The 26,649-nt window shown below is 42.8% G+C and overlaps 1 protein-coding gene across 3 annotated transcripts in view; it reads right to left on the reverse strand.

Annotated features, from left to right (window-relative positions):
• LOC120066243 (guanine nucleotide-binding protein G(o) subunit alpha) overlaps positions 1 to 26,649 on the reverse strand; it is a 142,355-nt gene that overhangs the window by 23,228 nt on the left and 92,478 nt on the right. For all 3 annotated transcript variants that reach the window (XM_039017478.1, XM_039017477.1, XM_039017476.1), the window contains exon 4: positions 7,878 to 8,038. In XM_039017478.1, the coding sequence (XP_038873406.1) occupies positions 7,878 to 8,038 (161 nt within the window). The remainder of the gene's footprint in view (positions 1 to 7,877; positions 8,039 to 26,649) is intronic.

The raw sequence follows: 26,649 nt of genomic DNA on the forward strand, positions 1-26,649 counted from the left end.
AATGTGTATTTTGACTACAAATCTTAAAATGGTGCTTTTGGTAAACATACTCCTCACAAGAGCACTGTCTGAGAAGACACTTTACCAGTGTAATAAATGTGCACATTGAAACTAAATGGGTCACAAATGAAGAGCATCCACACACTGATAATATATCACTGAGGTCATATCCAGGGCCATTGAGAGAGAGAGAGAGGGGAGAGAGAGAGACTGCTCTGAGTACCATGACTCTTAACTCTACATATCATGTGGGCTGCTTTCATATGTCAAAAGACATTGATAGTCATATCCATCCATATCACCTCAAAGTGTTATGCAACGTTTCTAAAATGCAGATCCGGACAAAACTGAATTTGTCAAGTTCTGCATGGTGTGTCAAGTTCGTGAATGAAATACTGGACTACCAGTAATCAAACATCATTCCTAAATACTATGACATTTACAACACAATTAATTGAGTTCCATGTAAATGTGAAATAAATGTGTTTCGTGACCTTTCGCAGGACACACTAATATAAATGAATTCTCAGGAATGCAATACTATGGGCTTAAGCCACCTCAGAGAAGCTGAGCCACTTGCTACTGGCTATGTCCTATAATCATTCCCTCTCTATCCTGCTCCAGTCTACAGTGTCACGGTGTATCACTGCTGCTCTACACGCTGTTGTTCTCCACACTAGTCCTCAGGGTTGGGTAGGTTACTTTCTAAAAGTAATCGTTTACAGTTATCTGTCCAAAATTGTAATCAGTAACATAACTTTTGGATTACCCAAACTCAGTAATGTAATCTGATTACTTTCAGTTACTTTTAAATTAGTTTCCAGCAACTCAGATTTTTTAACCAGACCAATTTTTGGGGGGTTGTTGCTAAAATTACACCAACAAAACACAAAATAACAGATGAGCATGCTTTGTAATGTTTCTAAAAACAATACATCTATTACTAGTAAGAAGTAATGTGGTATATTGTTTAATTTAATATTTTATGACCCGAGTCTTTTAACCAAAATATCACAGATGAGACAAAAATGTTCACCTGCCCTTTTAATGGTTACCGTGGTAATGTGACTCAAGTCATGTTTGTGCCTGTGAGATTGAGAGCGTGGCTGCATTCCAAACATGTTATTTTTACCCCCTCAGCCCTCGCAATAGTCACTTTCCCTCTGGGGAATCCCCATCGAAACCGGATGCAGTTTGTTTGCCATCTTAAGTGGAGGTCCAATTAACAAAGAACTTTGATCACTTGTATGGTTGATATGACCAACAATTCATGATGCTAGCTTGCTAAAAAAATATATATATAAAAATTACATTGATTTTAGCATTGGCAAATTGGTTTAGTCTCGTAGTGAGGAGCCTATAAAACGTAGTTAGCTTCATAAACATATTTTTGGGAATTCTGAAATGTATTGGAATAAATGACCAAACTATAAAACTAGCTTGCCAGCTATGGGTAGCTAACTACCCGACAGAATTGTTAGCTAGCTAGGTACATTAATAGCTATAGGTTGATTGTTTTTAAGCACAACTTCAAGATTTCCACCAAGGACGTTGCCTCTCCAAACATCTCTCCCTCTCCAAACACTCGGATGTAAAACGTCATTCAAAGGATGAGGGTTTAGGGCTGAGGGCTGTCTACTTTGAGTTTGGACTGCAGCCCTGACTAGTAGCCGCCTTGTCTTCTCTTCCCTAGCAGTTGAAACTCAAACATTGAAAAACAACCAAGAAACACAAGGACAAAGTCTCACTTCAGTAAACTTTTGTTTCAAGCAAAATAGACTGAGTTTTATGCCTGTGCGCAGCACTCTTAAAAATTAATCCTTCACTTAGTTGTTCATGTGCGCACAGTTCCCAGCCAGGCAGTGTTGAAGCTTGAGGTGGGATAGGCTATAGGAACAAAACGGCAGAAATACTTTGAAAACAGCTACTGCAGCATTTATTTAGCTATAAATGTAATCATACTTGACGATTTTTATTCACAAATGCGAGGGAAATGCTCGCACTGTAGAGCCCTGTCCACCAGCAAACATGGCTGGTGAAATAGACATCTTACCCACCGATGCCAAAATCTACCTGCATTGTCATTTGGTGAGGGCTGGTTGTTAATTTTAGGCCCTGATCATACATACACTACAGGTCAAAAGTTTTAGAACAGCTACTCATTGAAGGGTTTATCTTTATTTTTTACTATTTTCTACATTCTAGAATGATAGTGAAAACATCACAACTATGAAATAACACATATGGAATCATGTAGTAACCAAACATGTGTTAAACAAATCAAAATATACTTTATATTTGAGACTAGAGGTCGACCGATTATGATTTTTCAATGCCGATACCGATTATTGGAGGACAAAAAAAGCCGATACCGATTAATCGGACGATTTATTTAAAATATATATATATATTTTTAAATATATATATATATATATATCATACACACACACACATTTTTGTAATAATGACAATTGCAACAATACTGAATGAACAATGAACACTTTTATTTTAACTTAATATAATACATAAATACACACAACCGCACACAGCTCTGAAGTGACAATGATACTGAAGAGTCTGCTTAGGAGACAAATACTCTCAACTGTTTGAATAAAAATAGAGTTTAAGTTACCTGTGATGAATGTTGAAAACAAAAACTTTAATTTCTATATGCAGGAAATCCTATTTTAATAATGGGCATGGTAAGAATTGACAACCAAAGTGCGAGTCATAATTCCCATGACACCTTCTAGCAAAATCTGAAAAGCGGTTCCTTCATTTATTCCATAGGATATTTTTAGATTCACTTAAAATAAGGTCTGTGTTTCGTGTAGGCTTACATCACCGTGCCAATTTTATAACTGTGTAGATATCCATAGGACAAGGTAACTCTGATCAATATTGGCTAAATATAAGCGAAGATACTTTTTTTTGTAGAGTGGATTTATGAAAATATGTTGACAAACGTTACCTTATCCTAGTGAGATTTACACGGGTATCAAAACGTCGAGGCGGTTTTGTAACGGCATTCCTCCTCCTCTTCATACGAAGAGGAGGAGTAGTGATTCGACCAACATGCAGCGGGTTGTGAATACATAATGAATTTATTAAGGCAAACGACGAAACACGAAAACAAACACTGGGAAGGATTACAAAATAACAAAAACGAATGTAGACTGACCTAAACCATGAGAACTTACATAAAACACGAAGCACGTAGGAACAGGTACAGACTATAACAAACGAACGAACAAACGCTACAGTCCCGTGTGGTGCGCAGACACAGACACGGACGACAATCACCCACAAACAAACAGTGAGAACAACCTACCTTAATATGACTCTCAATCAGAGGAAACGTCAAACACCTGCCTCTAATTGAGAGCCATACCAGGCAACCCAAAACCAACATAGAAACAGAAAACATAGACTGCCCACCCAAAACTCACGCCCTGACCAATAAACACATACCAAACAGAAAACAGGTCAGGAACGTGACAGGTTTAAGCCTGCACGAAACACAGACCTTATTTGAAGTAGATCAAGACATTCTCTATGGAAGAGATGAACGGTAAAATAACGAAGGAACCCCTTTCAAATTCAGGCGCAAGTTATTACAGGAATTATAACGCGTCGACTATTTCTCTCTAAACCATATATCTTTGACTAATCCGGAAACTATCACCTCGAAAACAAAACGTTTATTCCGTTCCGTATTTTATCTAACGGGTGGCATCCATGAGTCTAAATATTCCTGTTACATTGCACAACCTTCAATGTTGTCATAATTACGTAAAATTCTGGCAAATTAGTTCGCAAAGAGCCAGGCGGCCCAAACTGTTGCATATACCCTGACTCTGCGTGCAATGAACGCAAGAGAAATGACACAATTTCACCTGGTTAATATTGCCTGCTAACCTGGATTTCTTTTAGCTAAATATGCAGGTTTAAAAATATATATTTGTGTATTGATTTTAAGAAAGGCATTGGTGTTTATGGTTAAGTACACATTGGAGCAATGACAGTCATTGATTGATTGTTTTTTATAAGATAAGTTTAATGCTAGCTAGCAACTTACCTTAGCTTACTGCATTCGCTAATAGGTGGGCTCCTCGTGGAGTGCAATGTAATCAGGTGTTAGAGCATTGGACTAGTTAACTGTAAGGTTGCAAGATTGGATCCCCCGAGCTGACAATGTTAAAAATCTGTCCTAGGCCGTCATTGAAAATAAGAATGTGTTCTTAACTGACTTGCCTAGTTAAATAAAGATTAAATAAAGGTGTAAAAAAATATAATAATAATAATAATAATATATATATATTTTTTTAAATCGGCGCCCAAAAATACTGATTTCCGATTGTTATGAACACTTGAAATCGGCCCCGATTAATCGGCCATTCCGATTAATCGGTCGACCTCTATTTGAGACTCTTAACCTGATGAGGACAGAGGGCGCTGTTGTCACTTTGGGGGAAAAACGTGCCCAATTTAAACGGCCTCGTACTCAATTCTTGCTCGTACAATATGCATATTATTATTACTATTGGATAGAAAACACTCTCTAGTTTCTAAAACCGTTTGAATTATATCTGTGAGTGAAACAGAACTCATTTGGCACAAACTTCCTGACCAGGAAGTGGAAAGTCTGAAATCGAGGCTCTCTTCTAAGTCCTGCCTATAAATGGGCATGATAGCTATTAGTATACATGCACGTCATACACCTTCCCCTGGATGTCAAGATGCAGTGAGAGAAGAAATGAGGTGATTATCTTGGTCTGAGATGGAATACGTCCTTGGAATGACGTGTCACCGATTTCATGTTTTCAGGAAGGCGCGAAGAGGACAGTGGGATTGCCTTCTGAACAGCTTTCGTTATAGGCGACTACTATCTCCGGCTTTGATTTTATTTGATACATGTGACAATATCATCGTAAAGTATGTTTTTTCAATATAGTTTTATTAGATTTTTGAAATTTATTCGGGACGTTAGGCGTGTTGCGTTGTGTGCCCTTTGTTCAGAATGGAGAGCTTCGCGCCACTTGGCCAGTGTGCTTGCTAGTTCAAGAGGGAAAAACGATGTTCTAAATCCAAACAACGACTGTTCTGGACAAAGGACCCCTTGTCCAACATTCTGATGGAAGATCACCAAAAGTAAGAAACATTTTATGATGCTATTTCATATATCTGTCGAACTGTGTACTAGTAGTTTTGCGCCCAGGTTTTGGCCACTCTCTCGCTATAACATAAGCCTTATGTCGTAATGAAGATATTTTTTGAATTCTAACACTGCGATTGCATTAAGAACTAGTGGATCTATCATTTCCTATACAACATGTATTTTTTTGTAATGTTTATGAATAGCTATTTGGTCAGAATAGGTGAGAGTCTAATAGAAATATCCGCACATTCTGGGAAAAATAAGCTACGTTAGCATAATGGATAACCACTGATTTCAGCTCTAAATATGCACATTTTCGAACAAAACATAAGTGTATGTATAACCTGATGTTATAGGACTGTCATCTGAGGAAGGTTTATGAAGGTTAGTGAAAATTAATATATTTTGCTGGTTTATTCGCTAACGTGCCTATTGCTATCGCTAACGTGCCTTGATGAATGAATGCGGTAGTGTGGTAGTCTATTGTAGTAAGCTAATATAATGCTATATTGTGTTTTCGCTGTAAAACACTTAAAAAATCTGAAATATTGGCTGGATTCACAAGATGCTTGTCTTTCATTTGCTGTACACGATGCATTTTTCAGAAATGTTTTATGATGAGTATTTAGGTATTCCACGTTGGTCTCTATAATTACTCTGGCTGCTTCGGTGCTATTTTTGACGGTAGCTGTGATGGTAGCTGCAATGTAAAACTGATTTATACCTCAAATATGCACATTTTTCGAACAAAACATAGATTTATTGTGTAACATGTTATAAGACTGTCATCTGATGAAGTTGTTTGTTGGTTAGTTTGGTTGGTTCTTGGTTAGTTAGGTTGGCTTTGTGCATGCTACCTGTGCTGTGAAAAATGTCTGTCCTTTTTTGTATCTGGTGGTGAGCTAACATAAATATATGTGCTGTTTTCGCTGTAAAACATTTTAAAAATCGGACATGTTGGCTGGATTCACAAGATGTGTACCTTTCATTTGCTGTATTGGACTTGTTAATGTGTGAAAGTTAAATATTTCAAAAAAATATATTTTGAATTTCGCGCTCTGCCTTTTCAGTGGAATGTGGGAGGAGTTCCGCTGGCGGAACGCTAGAGTCAGACAGGTTAAAATAGCCATCCTTTGCATTGATGACAGCTTTGTACACTCTTGGCATTCTCTCAACCAGCTTCACCTGGAATGCTTTTCCAACAGTCTTGAATGAGTTCCCACATATGCTGAGCACTTGTTGGCTGCTTTTCCTTCACTCTGCGGTCCGACTCATCGCAAACCCTCTCAATTTGGTGGAGGCCAGGTCATCTGATGCAGCACTCCATCACTTTCCTTCTTGGTAAAATAGCCCTTACACAGCCTGGAGGTATGTTGGGTCATTATCCTGTTGAAAAATAAATGATAGTGGGACTAAGTCCAAACCAGATGGGATGGTGTATCGCTGCAGAATGCTGTGGTAGCCATGCTGGTTAAGTGTGCAGATGAATTCTAAATATTTCAGTGTCACCAGCAAAGCACCCCCACACCATAACACCTCCTCCTCCATGCTTCATGGTGGGAAATACACATGCAGAGATCATCCGTTCACCCACACCGTGTCTCACAAAGACACAGTGGTTGGAATCAAAAAATCTCAAATTTGGACTCCAAATTTCCACCGGTCTAATGTCCATTGCTCACAAGTCTCTTCTTATTATTGGTGTCCTTTAGTAGTGGTTTCTTTGCAGCAATTCAAAATTCAAAAGGCACTCGCACATCAGAGCAATCTTTTTTGCAGGTGCAGCAATTCGACCATGAAGGCCCGATTCACATAATCTCCTCTGAACAGGTGATGTTAAGATGTGTCTGTTACTTGAACTCTGTGAAGCATTTATTTGGGATGCAATTTCGGAGGCTGGTAACTCTAAAGAACTTATCCTCTGCAGCAGAGGTAACTCTGGATCTTCTATTCCTGTGTCTGTCCTCATGAGAGCCAGTTTCATCATAGCGCTTGATGGTTTTTGCTTATTTGAGCTGTTCTTGCCATAATATGGATTCTGTCTTTTACCAAATAGGGCTATCTTCTGTATACCCACCCTACCTTGTCACAACACAACTGATTGGCTCAAATGCATTAAGGAGGAAATAAATTCCACAAATTAACTTTTAAGAAGGCACACCTGTTAATCGAAATGCATTCCAGGTGACTACCTCATGAAGCTGGTTGAGATAATGCCAAGAGTGTGCAAAGCTGTCATCAAGGCAAAGGGTGGCTATTTGAAGAATCTCAAATATAAAATATATTTTGATTTGTTGAACACTTTTTTGGTAACTACATGATTCCATGTGGTATTTCATTGTTTTGATATATTCACTATTATTCTACAATGTAGAAAATAGTAAAAAATAAAGGAAAACCCTAAAATGAGTAGGTGTGTCCAAACTTTTGATCGGTAGTGTGTGTGTTTGATACCAATTGATTTACAACCTAGCACAGGAATTTACCAAATCACTTTGGGCCTCAAACTACTTTGTCTATAAAACACAAAATAGTTACTTCATATTTGTTGTATATGACTAATGTCACATGGACATCAATTAATGTAGTAAGTGGATGACATTTATGTATGTGTGATCCATAAACACTTTCATCGATTGGAGCAGAGTAATGAGAGTTGTATTGATCCTGCAGCACTAGGTCCTCCTGTGGGGGGCAGTAGAGGTAAAGTAGTACTCACTATTGGGCAGAGTCATTGAGCTGGTATTCTCGGGCACGGCTGAAGCACTCCTGGATGCCGGAGTCAGACCACAGGCGGATCATAGCCCCCAGGAGCTCAGGAGAGTAGGGCTCAGTGTCCTCCATACGACTCACCACGTCACACACCAGCTTAGCATCAGCCTGAGGAGGGAGAGGAACAACAGGTACATTATACATTGCACCTTTAATACAGTACATTTACATCATTTAGTAACCATTCTTATCCAGAGAGACTTACAGGAGCAATTATGGTTAAGTGCCTTGCTCAAGGGCACATTGACAGATTTCTCACATAGGGATTTGAACCAGTATCTTTTCAGTTACTTTCCCAACACTCTTAACCACTAGGCTACCTGCCGCCCAATACACACAAGCCTGTAGACAGGTAAACATCAGCCTGTAGATAGGAACAGATATAGCACTCACATTAAGTATCCATATCACAATACAATCAGAGAGGTATTTCCTGTGCAAAGATAATACTTCTAAAATTACAGTGTAATTAGAAAATACCCTTACGAAAAACAATTGCTGTGCAGTGTGCCTTCTTTTGTGCAGTATAACTGTAGTACGCTGCAAATACTGCGTCCAAAATAAGTTTTTTTTTTACTGCAGTAATTTTGCAGAGTAACTGCAGTTACACTGCAGTATAATTGCAGTTTCACTGCAGTACACTGCAGTTATTCTGCAATTACTGCGTCCAAAACACCACAGTCGACTGCAGTTACTGCAGTTTCAAAACTGCATTCCTTTTTTGTAAGGATAGAGATATCTAAATCTAGGAGCTGAAATGAAACAACTGTTTTTCATTCCACTAGTGTCTACAAATGCGACGGTCACAGGAGAGGAGCATCCTGGAAGGAGTGATCCTGCCTTCCCCGCATAACCTCAAACACTAGTCACGAATCACAATGTCTCGACCTGAGCACTGGGTCTGGGAAAGTGTTTCAGCCCTTATTACCGACCCCCCACTGCCTGGCTAGAGAGTTATGCAACAGTGACTCAATTACAGGCTGGGCGTCCTGTGTGTGTGTGTGTTTATGGACCACTACTCTGCCTCTCCTCTCTGCAGCTGCTAATCCCACCCACTTCCTGTGGGTTCCGCTCCTAGTCCATATTGAAACGGAACAACCACCCACCAACCCACCCTGAGTATTGGAGCATGATAACATAGTGTAGGGAGTCATTGACATGTGTGCCCTCTCTGAATGACCATGTGCAGTTGACACCCACCACAGAGTTTGATTGACAGGCTCTCTGTGCTGGGACATGCTACAGCTTTGACACAGCAGCTTCAGCCTGTTTGTCACTCACAGCACCAATCAGGTCCCTAGTTACCAACAGAGTAAAGGTCATGGGCGTCACTAAGAAGGGGAAAAAAAACTCCTCAGCCTCTATGTTTCACCGGCTGCTGCTGCTGCTCTGAAGCTGATCAATACCCAGAATCATTGATAATGATCTACACACCGGATACACATTGGTCTGCACACACACACACCTACCTGCAATCTCCTCTATAATGGTGGACAGGATGAGGCATGCAAAAAAATAAAACAGTGCTTTCTCCCTTCCTCTAATCTCCTCACTTGCTCAACACTTCCCTTTCTTACATAACTGCCCTGATGTCATTCTCACTTCTTTATGTAGCATTGGTCCAAAGTTACACTAACACAAAGCCATGCAGTGTCTGCAGCCAAGAGCGTTTTGTTCCTTTTAGCAGGAGAGCTGGGCAGCTTAGCTGTGACAAAGCCCAGCATTTTAGGTCAGACTCACTGCAGACTCACAGCCAACTGAGCAAGGAGAGGGAGGAACACTTCAACCCAAATCAGCACAAAAACAAGCGTGAGAAATAGAGAATAGTTTTGATAAGGGGAGAGAGAGAAAATGAGAATCAGGTTGGAATTGCCAATTTGGTATCTCAGGAGATTCTCTCTATGCCATACAGTATTTTCCCTGGTGGGAGAGAGAGACTGCTGTGTTCACATCAACACGAAACGCCTGGAGACATCTGGAACCCAGCACAGGAGAAGTGACAGGAACTGCTATCACCATTAAGGGCTGACACACTAAAATACATCTCACTGGGAGATAAACTGAGATTAGGAAACCAAGAAGTTCCAGCTGTAATATTACCATACCACCTGTATTTCCATACTAGGGGAGAGTGTGGTAAGTTGAGTCAAATGGTTAGTTGAGCCACCCCTTTTTTCTAGGAAACCATACACAAAAGTAACCATGTGACCAAATATTTACTGTGAAGAAACCACATGGAAAAAGTGGTAAGCAAGTTAGGTCCAAAACACAGATTTTTACCAAGTCAAATGAATGTATTGTGTTATAGGTTTCATGATGCTTGTATCTAAACGAAAGTAGATACATAATTTGGGGTCTCTATAAGCGTCAATAAGAGGTCCTAAATCTACACTCTTAGAAATAAGGGTTCCAAAAGGGTTCTTCCGCGGTGCCCATAGGAGAACCCTTTCTGGTTCCAGGTAGAACTCTTTTATGTTTCATGTAGAACTCTTTGTGTAAAGGGTTCCACATGGAACTCAAAAGGGTTCTACCTGGAACCAAAAGGGTTCTACCTGGAACCAAACAAGGTTCTTCAAAGGGTTCTACCTGGAACCAAAAAGGGCTCTTCAAAGGGTTATCCTATAGGAAAGACGAAAAACCCTTTTAAATTCTAGATAGTACCTTTTTTTCTAAGAGTGTAGCATGAAAGTGCATCCTTGTAGCTGTGTGGACAAAAGTAGTCAACATGTTTGCCATGGGGTAAGTTGAGCCAATGGCTACCATGCCTCATACAAATTACTACATTTAGTCAGTTTTATGCATAATACGCATCGTAGTGCATTTTGTATTGTTACAGGCAGACATCATCATGTCCAGTGTACACAGACGTAAAACAGGTTCCTTCAGGTTCTTGCGAGAACAGCCAAGGAAGTAAGAAAAGGGAAGATGTCCATTTGAGCAGCAGCAAGGGCTAAATAAAATAGACTGAATGACACTGAAGAGGTACATTGACAAAAAAGAACACAAACACGTACCTGTGCGAAAGAGAGGCTATGACAGAGCAGGAACATAAGGTCTTATCTGATGACATGGAGTCTGAGCTTGCTAAACATATCAAGAATCACAGGACCAGTTTCATGGGCTTAGTTGCCTCAAATGCAGAGAACTTGCCTACGAATTGGCACATGGAAATAACATCCCTTACCCATACAACTGGTCAAGAAATGGAAGGGTAAGTCATATTGAACAGCGAGATCTATATTTGAATGTAGGCATACATTTAAGATATACAATATACCACACCCCCATTCCATGAATTAAAATTTGACCTACCAGCACCATCACCCACTGTCACAGGACACTATCACCCACTTATCCCATGGCAGCTCAACTGACCTTGTCCCGATGATCAAATTACCCCATACCCGGGTTTAGTTGTGCAAAGAGACAACTTTTTTCGACAAGCTATGTTTTCAAAACGGTTATGTTTACAAGAATTCTGATTATTTCCAGGGATACACAACATCTTGAAACATATAAATATGTCTTTGTTAGAAAGAATACTATATTTCCCTTGACGTAGTGATGCTGAATGTAAAAAAGGCTCTGTCTCCTCCCTCCTAGTAAGCCTAACCTTTAAGTACAGGCTCTGTGAACTCAGTTGGATGGAGCCCTGTAGGCCACACCTCCTCCACTATAGACGGTTTCAACAGTCAAAACAGAAACAAATCCACGCACGGCCTGATAGGAACGATCTCCACTGACCCCTGACTGATATAAACTCAAAAGGGCATTTATCTCCAACTGACTATGATCAATCAACTATGATTGCCTCCACACTCCACATCCATTCAACTGTTCAAAAGGCAGCTTAGGGCCACATCCCTGTGTCATCTCCCACTACTGGCCCTTAGAGAAGGCCACGCATTTTATCAGGCCTTTACTGTCCAGCAGTCAAGCATAATATGGCGGTTGAACACTAGAAAAAACTGTTTTGTGCGACTCAAATGTTCTCATGATATTGGACGGCTAACCATCTTACAATAAAAATGGGCACATACTGTTTATGTGTTGTAGGCCTACAGGCAGTGACTTGTCCAGAACATTTTGAATGGGATGGCCAATGCAAGGTGGAAGTTTTCAATATAGTGAAGACATCAACACTATGAAATAACACATATGGAATCATGTAGTAACCAAAAAAAGTGTTAAAGAAATCAAAATATACTTTATATTTTAGATTCTTCGAAGTAGCCACCCTTTGACTTGATGACAGCTTTGCAAACTCTTGGCATTCTCTCAACCAGCTTCATGAGGAATGCTTTTCAAACAGTCTTGAAGGAGTTCCCACATATGCTGAGCACTTGTTGGCTGCTTTTCCTTCACTCTGCGGTCCGACTCATCCCAAACCCTCTCAATTTGGTGGAGGCCAGGTCATCTGATGCAGCACTCCATCACTTTCCTTCTTGGTCAAATAGCCCTTACACAGCTTGGAGATGTGTTTTGGGTCATTGTCCTGTTGAAAAACAAATGATAGTGGGACTAAGCGCAAACCAGATGGGATGGCGTATCACTGCAGAATGATGTGGTAGCCATGCTGGTCAAGTGTGACTTGAATTCTAAATGAATCCATGACAGTGTCACCAGCAAAGCACCCCCCTAGCATCATACCTCCTCCTCCATGCTTCACGGTGGGAACCACACATGCGGAGATAATTTGTTTCACCTACTCCTTTTCTCACAAAGACACGGCGGTTGGAACCAAAAATCTCAAATTTGGACTCATCAGACCAAAGAACAGATTTCCACCGGTCTAATGTCCATTGCTCGTGTTTCTTGGCCCAAGCAAGTCTCTTCTTCTTATTGGTGTCCTTTAGTAGTCGTTTCTTTGCAGCAATTCGACCATGAAGGCTTGATTCACGGCATCTCCTCTGAACAGGGGGGGGGGGTGCTCCCGAGTGGCGCAGCAGTGTAAGGCACTGCATCTCAGTGCTAGAGGCATCACTACAGACCCTGGCTCGATTCCAGGCTGTATCACAACGGCCGAGATTGGGAGTCCCATAGGGCAGTGCACAATTGGCCCAGTGTCATCCGGGTTAGGGTTTGGCCGGGGTAGGCTGTCATTGTAAATATGAATTTGTTCTTAACTGGCTTGCCAAGTTAAATAATAAAAATACAAATAAAAACAGTTGAACTCTGTGCAGCATTTATTTGGGCTGCAATTTCTGAGGCTGGTAACTCTAATGAACGTATCCTCTGCAACAGAGATACAGTTGAAGTCGGAAGTTTACATACACAAAGGTTGGAGTCATTAAAACTTGTTTTACAACCACTCCACAAATTTCTTGTTAACAAACTATAGTTTTGGCAAGTCGGTTAGGACATCTGCTTTGTGCATGACACAAGTCATTTTTCCAACAATTGTTTACAGATTATTTCACTTATAATTCACAATTCCAGTGGGTCAGAAGTTTACATACACTAAGTTGACTGTGCCTTTAAACAGCTTAGACAATTTCAGAAAATGATGTCATGGCTTTAGAAGTTTCTGACAGGCTAATTGACATCCTTTGAGTCAATTGGACTTGTACCTGTGGATGTATTTCAAGGCATACCTTCAAACTCAGTGCCTCTTTGCTTGACATCATGGGAAAATCAAAAGAAATCAGCCAAGACCTCAGAAAAAAAATTGTAGACCACAAGTCTGGTTCATCCTTGGGAGCAATTTCCAAATGCCTGAAGGTACCACGTTCATCTGTACAAACAATAGTACGCAAGTATAAACATCATGGGACCACGCAGCCGTCATACCGCTCAGGAAGGAGATGCATTCTGTCTCCTAGAGATGAACGTACTTTGGTGCGAAAAGTGCAAATCAATCCCAGAACAACAGCAAAGGACCTTGTGAAGATGCTGGAGGAAACAGGTACAAAAGTATCTATATCCACAGTAAAAAGAGTCCAATATCGACATAACCTGAAAGGCCACTCAGCAAGGAAGAAGCCACTGCTCAAAAACCGCCATAAAAAAGCCAGACTACGGTTTGCAACTGCACATAGGAACAAAGATCGTACTTTTTGGAGAAATGTCCTCTGGTCTGATGAAATAGAACTGTTTGGCCATAATGACCATCGTTATGTTTGGAGGAAAAAGGGGGAGGCTTGCAAGCTGAAGAACACCATCCCAACAGTGAAGCACAGAGGTGGCAGCATCATGTTGTGGGGGTGCTTTGCTGCAGGAGGGACTGGGGGACTTCATGTGGAAAATTATGTGGATTTATTGAAGCAACATCTCAAGACATCAGTCAGGAAGTTAAAACTTGGTCGCAAATGGGTTTTCCAAATGGACAATGACCCCAAGTATACTTCAAAAGTTGTGCCAAAATGGCTTGAGGACAACAAAGTCAAGGTATTGGAGTGGCCATCACAAAGCCCTGACCTCAATCCTATCGAAGATTTGTAGGAAGAACTGATAAAGCGTGTGTGAGCAAGGAGGCCTACAAACCCGACTCAGTTACACGAGCTCTGTCAGGAGGAATGGGCCAAAATTCACCCAACTTATTGTGGGAAGCTTGTGGAAGGCTACCCAAAACGTTTAACCCAAGTTAAACAATTTTAAGGCAACGCTACCAAATACTAATTGAGTGTATGTAAACTTCTGACCCACTGGGAATGTGATGAAAGAAATAAAAGCTGAAATAAATCATTCTCTCTACTATTATTCTGACATTTCACATTCTTAAAATAAAGTGGTGATCCTAACTGACCTAAGACAGGGAATTTTTACTCGGATGAAATGTCAGGAATTGTGAAAAACTGAGTTGGAATGTAATTGGCTAAGGTGTATGTAAACTTCTGACTTCAACTGTAACTCTGGGTCATCCTTTCCTGTGGCTGTCCTCATAGCGCTTGATGGTTTTTGCGACTGCACTTGAAGAAACTTTCAAATCTCTTGAAATGTTCCAGATTGACTGACCTTCATGTCTTAAAGTAATGATGGACTGTCATTTCTCTTTGCTTATTTGAGCTGTTCTTGCCATAATATGGATTCGGTCTTTTACCAAATAGGGCTATCTTCTGTATACCACCCCCTACCTTGTCACAACACAACTGATTGGCTTAAACACATTAAGAAGGAAAGAAATTCCACAAATGAACTTTTAACAAGGCACACTTGTTAATTGAAATGCATTCCAGGTGATTACCTCATGAAGCTGAAAAATAGTAAAAATAAAGAAAAACCCTGGAATGAGTAGGTGTGTCCAAACTTTTGACTGGTACTGTATACACCACCGTTCAAAAGTTTGGGGTCACTTAGAAATGTCCTTGTTTTTTAAATAAAAGCACATTTTTGTCCATTAAAATAATATCAAATTGATCAGAAATACAGTGTAGACATTGACCAGAAATATAGTGTAGACAATGTTAATGTTGTAAATTACATTTTTAGCTAGAAACGGCAGATTTTTATGGAATATCTACATAGGCGAAGGCCATTACCAGCAACCATCACTCCTGTGTCCAATGGCACGTTGTGTTAGCTAATCCAATTTTATCATTTTAAAAGGCTAATTGATCATTAGAAAACCCTTTTTAATTATGCTAGCACAGCTGAAAACTGTTGTCCTGATTAAAGAAGCAATATAACTGGCCTTCTTTAGACTACTTAAGTATCAAAATGGCCAGAAACAAAGAACTTTCTTCTGAAACTCGTCAGTCTATTCTTGTTCTGAGAAATGACGTCTATTCCATGCAAGAAATTGCCAAGAAACTGAAGATCTCGTACAACGCTGTGTACTACTCCCTTCACAGAACAACGCAAACTGTCTCTAACCAGAATAGAAAGAGGAGTGGGAGGCCCCGGTGCACAACTGAGCAAGAGGACAAGTACATTAGATTGTTAGTTTGAGAAACAGATGCCTCACAAGTCCTCAACTGGCAGCTTCATTAAATAGTACCCACAAAACACCAGTCTTAACGTCAACAGTGAAGAAGGGACTCCGGGATGCTGGCCTTCTAGGCAGAGTTGCAAAGAAAAAGCCATATCTCAGACTGGCCAATAAAAAGAAAAGATTAAGATGGGCAAAAGAACACAGACACTGGACAGAGGAGCTCTGCCATCATCCCGGAGTCGCCTCTTCACTGATGATGTTGAGACTGGTGTGTTGCGGGTACTATTTAATGAAGCTGCCAGTTGAGGACTTGTGAGGCGTCTGTTTCTCAAACTAGACACTATAAAGTGCTTATCCTCTTGCTCAGTTGTGCACCGGGGCCTCCCACTGCTCTTTCTATTCTGGTTAGAGCCAGTTTGAGCTGTACTGTGAAGGGAGTACTTTGAGTCAAAGTATCAATATAATATCGTCCAAAATAATATTGCGACATATAACTGTACTAATTTTTTCCCCCATCACTCTCTCGTTTTTATTTTGCTACATAAAATGACGCACACATGGATAATGGGGACTGTGATTGCCTATTGAATTTAAATCAGTTTCAAACAAACACATAGTGATTCATTATGACCCTTGTGCCAGGCTGGGGAGAATAGAGCAATCTTCATCAGCATTCATTCATTAGAGTAAGCAGGCTCCCTTTAAAGGGATGCTGAGGGATTTGAATAATGTATATCTCCCTCTCTCGCTCCATGAAAAAGAGACGGTACACATTCCTTACTCCCCCTGAATCCCAAATTGACATTTTCCAAAGTGAAAAGAAGAAAAGCCATTAGGCCAATACAGGGAAAGCCTGATAGCACCTTAATGCATAAACCTCATCCCACCTTTGTAGTGAGCAAACCTACGAACCGTGAAATGTAAAATTATTAGTGTGAACTATGGTGCATTTTAAACTCCATGGGCCAGTCTAGTCAAGGTGGCTTCCATTTATTTAGTGCCAACGCAGCGACAGAGGTGACCTTTCCTTCCTAATTAGGGCAGGGCCATCAGAGGCGATCTACTTCCTGCCGAGATATACGGTCCCTGGTCCCTCCCTGAGCCTGTCTGCTCCCTGCTCCTGTGTGGGTCCACATCAAACAGGTGACTTCCTGCCTGCCCTTCTCACCCAGCCCTGTGAGATCCAGCACCAGCACAGATTAGGATTAAAACAAGGCCACAAAGTGCCTGTTTATTGGTATTATAATATACCCTTCTCAGACTGTATCACCACAACACCCCATGTTCTAATGTACTCCCATTCTTAGCTACTGTTATCTTATCTTCAAAAATACATATTTTGATCACAGCTCAAAATTGAGGATTAGGATAGTGATGGGGATAAAGGGGTGCAGGTTAAATGTAATGTAGGACATTTTTAGGTTTCATACAGTACTATACTAGTCTGGTCCCAGATCTGTTATGTTTGGCATAACAATGACCATACAGCAGGACTTGGCTATATAGCACAAACAGATCTGGGACTAGGCTAATAGGCTTGTACTTTTCCCCTGGGTTACACAACTTCCTGTTCCACTGTAACAGTCTGTGTGGTGGGTGAGCTGAACAGCACTCCACTCCACTGATGATCCTGAGAGACTGCACAATAATTATGAACAGTCAGGTGCTGGACATTATGCACAGATGGCTATCCATCATTGAGGGTTAATTATCCCAATGTGTGTGTGTGTGTGGTCATGATCACTTGGCTGGCTCTGTCAGCAGCTGCTGCTCAGGCCTCATGGTCCACTACTCAAGGTACTGTACAGGGAGCCTCTGTGGCAGACGCCTGCTCTGAGTTCTTCACATGGAGAGATGCTACTCTGATTACCGCAGAACCACAGCAGAGGCTGTTTAACCACCCCTGGAGCCTCCACTACGGGTCTAGAACAGATAAGGATACAGAAAATATTGATCACTTCAGTTTATGGCTCTCCCTTTACTGCATGTTGTGTACTGTACTGTACAGTAACTATACAGAGGGATGAGGGCTCTGTGGACAAACCGTCATGTCACATTACAATTAAACAGTGAGCTGTGGTCAAATGGCTGCTTCCTCTTCCTCTCCCAGGAGAGACCAGTGGTCTGATCCAATTTCCTGAGACCAAGCTCTGATATTACATGAACAGTTATTTTCATAAACAATTACTGTATATACTTAGGGCCCTATAAAATACGTTTTTCTCTCCCAACATCTGTTTTCTCCATTTAGTTTCTCCAGGTTTCAGTTTTTTTCAGGGTTTCGCTCTATAAATCACACTTTTTTAACAAAATGGGATGTTCTAAGTTTACAACAATCCTTAAGCGACATCAGGAGACCACAAAATCTGAATCAACGAAATGTCGATTTTTGGGTCTAGTTACTCTGTAATTCAGTGTGCACCAGCCAGACACCGTTGTTTGGTTAGCAATGCTTCTGTAGTGCTAATGTGAGTGCAAAGTTTGCAAAACAAATGGCAACTGGATTGATGCAAACAATCATGATATCATTCTGCCAGGTAGGCACTAGCTACTTTGTAGTTAACATTTAATTGAGAAGGTTTTTGGGAAAGTTTTTCCACCTACCAGAAGGCGGTTGTCATGACATTAGCAACATCGCTAAGTGGTAGACAAACGTGCACACACATACAGGGGCATTCTTGTGCCGTTGAACCTCTCAGAAAGTTGAAGGAAAATACGAATCACCGATGCATTTTGTTCATGTCCTATGATAATCTTGGGCAAATGAATTACTTTTCTAATAAATTCAATACATTTAGTTGATTCCCTACAAAGTTAAACTCATTGTTTAATGTATGGTTTCTGTGATACCGTCCGCGTTCTCTGCAATGCCGATTTTACAGAGCCCTATATACTGCCTTTGTCTCTTTCCTCTCTTCTATTCTCTGTTTGTGAATAGACCAGTGAGTGGTTGTCTTTCTGTGAGCAGCACCCCCAGTTGAATTAGCAATGAAGGAAAAGGTCAAAGATCAATGCTCAGCAGCATTAGCTGTCCTGGGGCACAACATGGACGTTCTTCAGGAAGGTCACTGCAGCCGTCACCGCGGAGCTCCATGTGAAAACCAAATGGCCTCCGGTATCGACATCTATGATAATCACCTGGCCACACCTGTAGAGCAGAATCCAGCAGAGAAGAACGTAGCTGAAGGTAAACCCAGAACGCAGCTAGAAAAAGTCCACTGTGATCAATAGCTCTGCGTGGGAATTCTATAGCCATAATCATGACAGCATTGCCTCTTATTTAATATATTCAATAGAAAATAACATAGTACATTAGAATACAGTATCTACAGTTATACTCAAAGCACAAGTTATGCCATCCATGTCAAAGGGGAGGTGTGTCCTTCTCTGTATGTATGCATGTATGGTGACACTGTCATCATAGTAGACTGTGTCCACAAACATGGTTTCCTTCACCTTTCTCCCTCTATCTCAACCCCTCATGTCCTTCGCTACCTCTTCCTTCTCCTTTCTTCACCCCTCCCTTTCCCTGTGTGTTCACCCCTCCCTTTCCACCCTCCCTCCCCCTTCACTACTCTGCATCATGACATTCAGCTCCAGTTACCATGGTTATCAGGCCCTTCCTGGGGAATGTGATCTTGGGTCTGATGCTCACTCTACCTCTCTCCCTCGCTCCCGCTACCTCTCTCCCTCCCTCTCTCTCCCTCACTACTCCGCTCTCATCTTTCTCCTTTCTCTGTGCCTCCCACGGCAACTGATGAAATATTGACCTGATAAAATATTTAACTGTTATTCTGCTTTCCTGCAGTTGTGGCCTAATGGTTGTCAGCCTTAAAGGCAATACAGTAGGCTACTACGCGTTGTGGCTGTGTCTCTATTGCCACGCTGAGTGGAGAGGAGAGACCACCATGGCTGCCACTCTCTTCAAACACACAGAGCTGAGCCCCAGAGCTCCTGCCTGCCCCGAGCCACACCATTAACCTCCTGCCTGCCCCGAGCCACACCATTAACCTCCTGCCCGCCCCGAGCCACACCATTAACCTCCTGCCCGCCCCGAGCCACACCATTAACCTCCTGCCCGCCCCGAGCCACACCATTAACCTCCTGCCCGCCCCGAGCCACACCATTAACCTCCTGTCCGCCCCGAGCCACACCATTAACCTCCTGTCCGCCCGAGCCACACCATTAACCTCCTGCCTGCGCCGAGCCACACCATTAACCTCCTGTCCGCCCGAGCCACACCATTAACCTCCTGTCCGCCCGAGCCACACCATTAACCTCCTGCCCGCCCCGAGCCACACCATTAACCTCCTGTCCGCCCCGAGCCACACCATTAACCTCCTGTCCGCCCCGAGCCACACCATTAACCTCCTGCCCGCCCCGAGCCACACCATTAACCTCCTGTCCGCCCCGAGCCACACCATTAACCTCCTGTCCGCCCCGAGCCACACCATTAACCTCCTGTCCGCCCCGAGCCACACCATTAACCTCCTGTCCGCCCGAGCCACACCATTAACCTCCTGCCTGCCCCGAGCCACACCATTAACCTCCTGTCCGCCCCGAGCCACACCATTAACCTCCTGTCCGCCCGAGCCACACCATTAACCTCCTGTCCGCCCGAGCCACACCATTAACCTCCTGCCCGCCCCGAGCCACACCATTAACCTCCTGCCCGCCCCGAGCCACACCATTAACCTCCTGCCCGCCCCGAGCCACACCATTAACCTCCTGCCCGCCCCGAGCCACACCATTAACCTCCTGCCCGCCCCGAGCCACACCATTAACCTCCTGCCCGCCCGAGCCACACCATTAACCTCCTGCCTGCCCTTTTGGTTAAAAGAGCCCCTCCTGCAGCAAAGCACCCCCACAACATGATGCTGCCACCCCCGTGCTTCACGGTTGGGATGGTGTTCTTCGGCTTGCAAGCCTCGCTCTTTTTCCTCCAAACGTAACGATGGTCATTTTGGCCAAACAGTCCTATATTTGTTTCATCAGACCAGAGGACATTTCTCCAAAAAGTAATATCTTTGTCCCCATATGCAGTTGCAAACCGTAGTCTGGCTTTTTTATGGCGGTTTTGGCTTCTTCCTTGCTGAGCGGCCTTTCTAATTATGTCGATATAGGACTTGTTTTACTGTGGATATAGATACTTTTGTACCTGGTTCCTCCAGCATCTTCACAAGGTCCTTTGCTGTTGTTCTGGGATTGATTTACACTTTTCGCACCAAAGTACGTTCATCTCTAGGAGACAGAGCGCGTATCCTTCCTGAGCGGTATGATGGCTGCGTGGTCCCATTGTGTTTATACTTGCGTACTATTGTTTGTACAGATGAACGTGGTACCTTCAGGCGTTTGGAAATTGCTCCCAAGGATGAACCAGACTTGTGGAGGTCTACAATTATTTTTCTGAGGTCTTGGCTGATTTCTTATGATTTTCCCATGATGTCAAGCAAAGACGCACTGAGTTTGAAGGTAGGCCTTGAAATACATCCACAGGTACACCTCCAATTGACTTAAATAATGTAAATTAGCCTATCAGAAGCTTCTAAAGCCATGACATTTTCTGGAATTTTCCAAGCTTTTTAAAGGCACAGTCAACTTAGTGTATGTAAACTTCTGACCCACTGGAATTGTGATACAGTGAATTATAAGTGACATAATCTGTCTGTAAACAATTGTTGGAAAAATTCCTTGTGTCATGCACAAAGTAAAAGTCCTAACCAACTTGCTAAAACTATAGTTTGTTAACAAGAAATTTGTGGAGTGGTTGAAATATGAATTTTAATGACTCTAATTTAAGTGTATGTAAACTTCCGACTTCAACTGTATCTAGTACGTAGCTATCTCTATATCTAGTAGCTATCTCTCTCTCTATCTAGTAGCTATCTCTCTCTCTATCTCGTAGCTATCTCTCTCTATCTCGTAGCTATCTCTCTCTCTATCTAGTAGCTATCTCTCTCTATCTCGTAGCTATCTCTCTCTATCTCGTAGCTATCTCTCTCTATCTCGTAGCTATCTCTCTCTCTATCTAGTAGCTATCTCTATCTCGTAGCTATCTCTCTCTCTATCTAGTAGCTATCTCCCTCTATATCTAGTAGCTATCTCTCTCTATATCTAGTAGCTATCTCGCTCTCTATCTAGTAGCTATCTCTCTATCAATCTAGTGTCTCGTAGCTATCTATCTATCGCGTAGCTATCTATCTATTTAGCATCTATCTAGTCTCTCTCCCCTCTCATAGCTATTAGCTACAGCAAGGGTGTGAGTTTGTGTGAGTGTAGTGTACAGACTGACGATGGATTTGGCAGTGGGTGTGGTGCTGTCTGTCTGTAGGCCTGTGGGTTGCTGCTGTGTCAGCTGAGGCCTGGCATTTATTAAAGAGCAATCTCTCTCCACTGTTGGATCCAATAGCAGCAGAATTAACCTTGGCCTGCTCCTCTCCTCTCTGCTCCTCTCTGCCTCAACAGACTTAACACAGACACTTATTTTTCAGAAGCAGCACAAAGCTGCCACCCCCACCCCTCTGAAACACACCTCAGTGAGATTCCTCATTTGTCTAGGTGTCAGTCTTTCTTACCATTTTGTAGACAGTAGGCTATGTGGTTAACACCATACCTACCTACCAGTAGGTAGGTAGCTACATGGCTTCAGTAGGGTTGCTGGATGCACTATGAATGTTACCAGAGAATCTCAGCTATCTCACTCCTCAGCCTCTGTCTGGGCGCAGGTCCACAGAAGTTACAGCATGCAGTAAAAACACTCCATCATTTCTGTCAACACATTATTGTTTAGGAGTGCACCCCCATATGGGACTATCCCCAACCCTTAACCCCACCCCTCTCAGGCGTCCCAGAGCAGTTCGCAGGACACTCAGGGGAGCCAGCGAGAGGAGGAAATCAAATTAAGTGGCAGCCTGCGAATAACAAACAACATGGGCGTCAGGGCGTTGTCTCTGTGCTGTGGCAGGCTGGCAGGCCAGTAATTACGCTGGCCTGTGTGCCCAGCCAGGTGGAAATGACATGCCCACAGGTGGAGGTTGCACAAAGTGGCGCCCGTCTGGCAAGACCCCTGGGACACCACACAGGGAGGAGGAGTAATTAGACAGAGTGCAAAAGGATCCATATCTTCTTCTGTCTTAATGTTACTGCTTTGTCATCATCCTGACCTATACCTTTTAATTTCATACTTAGGTTGTAGTAGTAGTGGTACATTAATGCAGTAGTGGGTGAGAGGTGAGTGCAACGATGGAAAATGGATCTGGTACCATATTCTCTGTATCTAGAGTATGGAACTATTGACAACTCATAAAAATTCAATTCCACCCCTTAAACCACTCATAATAACATTAATAGGAAGTCATAGTATCATCCCACCAAAGACAGAGATAAAGTGTTATATAGGGAGGGCGGGAAAATGTAAAAGAAAAAAAGCTTGGGCCCTATTCAGAGCCATCCCAACCAATGAAACGCTGAGATCACTGAGATGCAGTGTTCCTATTCTTCTTTAAGTCTCCGATGAGCTATGTCTCTGTGGCAACCACCTGTTTCCTAGCAGCACAGCTCCGATTATGGAAAAATGAATGAAAATCCACCCCGAGAGAGCGGGAAGGGAAGAGAGCAGACAGGACGGAAAACCAGATGTCCACAGAGTTACCGACAACCCAGGGAAAACAAGCTGTCGCTCCCTCCGTGTGGAGAGAGGATCATAAATCACACCCAAGACTAACCAAATGTCAGCACCCAGTAATGTGGTAGAGGATCATCACACCCAAGACTAACCAACAGTCAGCACCCAGTAATGTGGTAGAGGTTCATCACACACAAGACTAACCAACAGTCAGCACCCAGTAATGTGGTAGAGGATCATCATACACAAGACTAACCAACAGTCAGCACCCAGTAATGTGGTAGAGGATCATCACACCCAAGACTAACCAACAGTCAGCACCCAGTAATGTGGTAGAGGTTCATCACACCCAAGACTAACCAACAGTCAGCACCCAGTAATGTGGTAGAGGTTCATCACACACAAGACTAACCAACAGTCAGCACCCAGTAATGTGGTAGAGGTTCATCACACACAAGACTAACCAACAGTCAGCACCCAGTAATGTGGTAGAGGATCATCATACACAAGACTAACCAACAGTCAGCACCCAGTAATGTGGTAGAGGTTCATCACACCCAAGACTAACCAACAGTCAGCACCCAGTAATGTGGTAGAGGATCATCACACCCAAGACTAACCAACAGTCAGCACCCAGTAATGTGGTAGAGGTTCATCACACACAAGACTAACCAACAGTCAGCACCCAGTAATGTGGTAGAGGTTCATCACACACAAGACTAACCAACAGTCAGCACCCAGTAATGTGGTAGAGGTTCATCACACACAAGACTAACCAACAGTCAGCACCCAGTAATGTGGTAGAGGTTCATCACACACAAGACTAACCAACAGTCAGCACCCAGTAATGTGGTAGAGGATCATCACACCCAAGACTAACCAACAGTCAGCACCCAGTAATGTGGTAGAGGTTCATCACACACAAGACTAACCAACAGTCAGCACCCAGTAATGTGGTAGAGGATCATCACACCCAAGACTAACCAACAGTCAGCACCCAGTAATGTGGTAGAGGATCATCACACCCAAGACTAACCAACAGTCAGCACCCAGTAATGTGGTAGAGGTTCATCACACACAAGACTAACCAACAGTCAGCACCCAGTAATGTGGTAGAGGTTCATCACACACAAGACTAACCAACAGTCAGTACCCAGTAATGTGGTAGAGGATCATCACACCCAAGACTAACCAACAGTCAGCACCCAGTAATGTGGTAGAGGTTCATCACACCCAAGACTAACCAACAGTCAGCACCCAGTAATGTGGTAGAGGATCATCACACCCAAGACTAACCAACAGTCAGCACCCAGTAATGTGGTAGAGGTTCATCACACCCAAGACTAACCAACAGTCAGCACCCAGTAATGTGGTAGAGGTTCATCACACCCAAGACTAACCAACAGTCAGCACCCAGTAATGTGGTAGAGGATCATCACACACAAGACTAACCAACAGTCAGTACCCAGTAATGTGGTAGAGGTTCATCACACCCAAGACTAACCAACAGTCAGCACCCAGTAATGTGGTAGAGGTTCATCACACACAAGACTAACCAACAGTCAGCACCCAGTAATGTGGTAGAGGATCATCACACACAAGACTAACCAACAGTCAGCACCCAGTAATGGGGTAGAGGTTCATCACACACAAGACTAACCAACAGTCAGCACCCAGTAATGGGGTAGAGGTTCATCACACACAAGACTAACCAACAGTCAGCACCCAGTAATGTGGTAGAGGTTCATCACACCCAAGACTAACCAACAGTCAGCACCCAGTAATGTGGTAGAGGTTCATCACACCCAAGACTAACCAACAGTCAGCACCCAGTAATGTGGTAGAGGTTCATCACACACAAGACTAACCAACAGTCAGCACCCAGTAATGTGGTAGAGGTTCATCACACCCAAGACTAACCAACAGTCAGCACCCAGTAATGTGGTAGAGGATCATCACACCCAAGACTAACCAACAGTCAGCACCCAGTAATGTGGTAGAGGTTCATCACACACAAGACTAACCAACAGTCAGCACCCAGTAATGTGGTAAAGGATCATCACACCCAAGACTAACCAACAGTCAGCACCCAGTAATGTGGTAGAGGTTCATCACACCCAAGACTAACCAACAGTCAGCACCCAGTAATGTGGTAGAGGTTCATCACACCCAAGACTAACCAACAGTCAGCACCCAGTAATGTGGTAGAGGATCATCACACACAAGACTAACCAACAGTCAGCACCCAGTAATGTGGTAGAGGTTCATCACACACAAGACTAACCAACAGTCAGCACCCAGTAATGTGGTAGAGGTTCATCACACACAAGACTAACCAACAGTCAGCACCCAGTAATGTGGTAGAGGTTCATCACACACAAGACTAACCAACAGTCAGCACCCAGTAATGTGGTAGAGGTTCATCACACACAAGACTAACCAACAGTCAGCACCCAGTAATGTGGTAGAGGTTCATCACACACAAGACTAACCAACAGTCAGCACCCAGTAATGTGGTAGAGGATCATCACACCCAAGACTAACCAACAGTCAGCACCCAGTAATGTGGTAGAGGTTCATCACACACAAGACTAACCAACAGTCAGCACCCAGTAATGTGGTAGAGGTTCATCACACACAAGACTAACCAACAGTCAGCACCCAGTAATGTGGTAGAGGATCATCACACCCAAGACTAACCAACAGTCAGCACCCAGTAATGTGGTAGAGGTTCATCACACACAAGACTAACCAACAGTCAGCACCCAGTAATGTGGTAGAGGTTCATCACACACAAGACTAACCAACAGTCAGCACCCAGTAATGTGGTAGAGGTTCATCACACACAAGACTAACCAACAGTCAGCACCCAGTAATGTGGTAGAGGATCATCACACCCAAGACTAACCAACAGTCAGCACCCAGTAATGTGGTAGAGGTTCATCACACCCAAGACTAACCAACAGTCAGCACCCAGTAATGTGGTAGAGGATCATCACACCCAAGACTAACCAACAGTCAGCACCCAGTAATGTGGTAGAGGATCATCACACCCAAGACTAACCAACAGTCAGCACCCAGTAATGTGGTAGAGGTTCATCACACACAAGACTAACCAACAGTCAGCACCCAGTAATGTGGTAGAGGTTCATCACACACAAGACTAACCAACAGTCAGCACCCAGTAATGTGGTAGAGGTTCATCACACCCAAGACTAACCAACA

Source organism: Salvelinus namaycush, chromosome 21, assembly GCF_016432855.1.
Source record: "Salvelinus namaycush isolate Seneca chromosome 21, SaNama_1.0, whole genome shotgun sequence".
Classification (NCBI taxonomy): domain Eukaryota; kingdom Metazoa; phylum Chordata; class Actinopteri; order Salmoniformes; family Salmonidae; genus Salvelinus; species Salvelinus namaycush.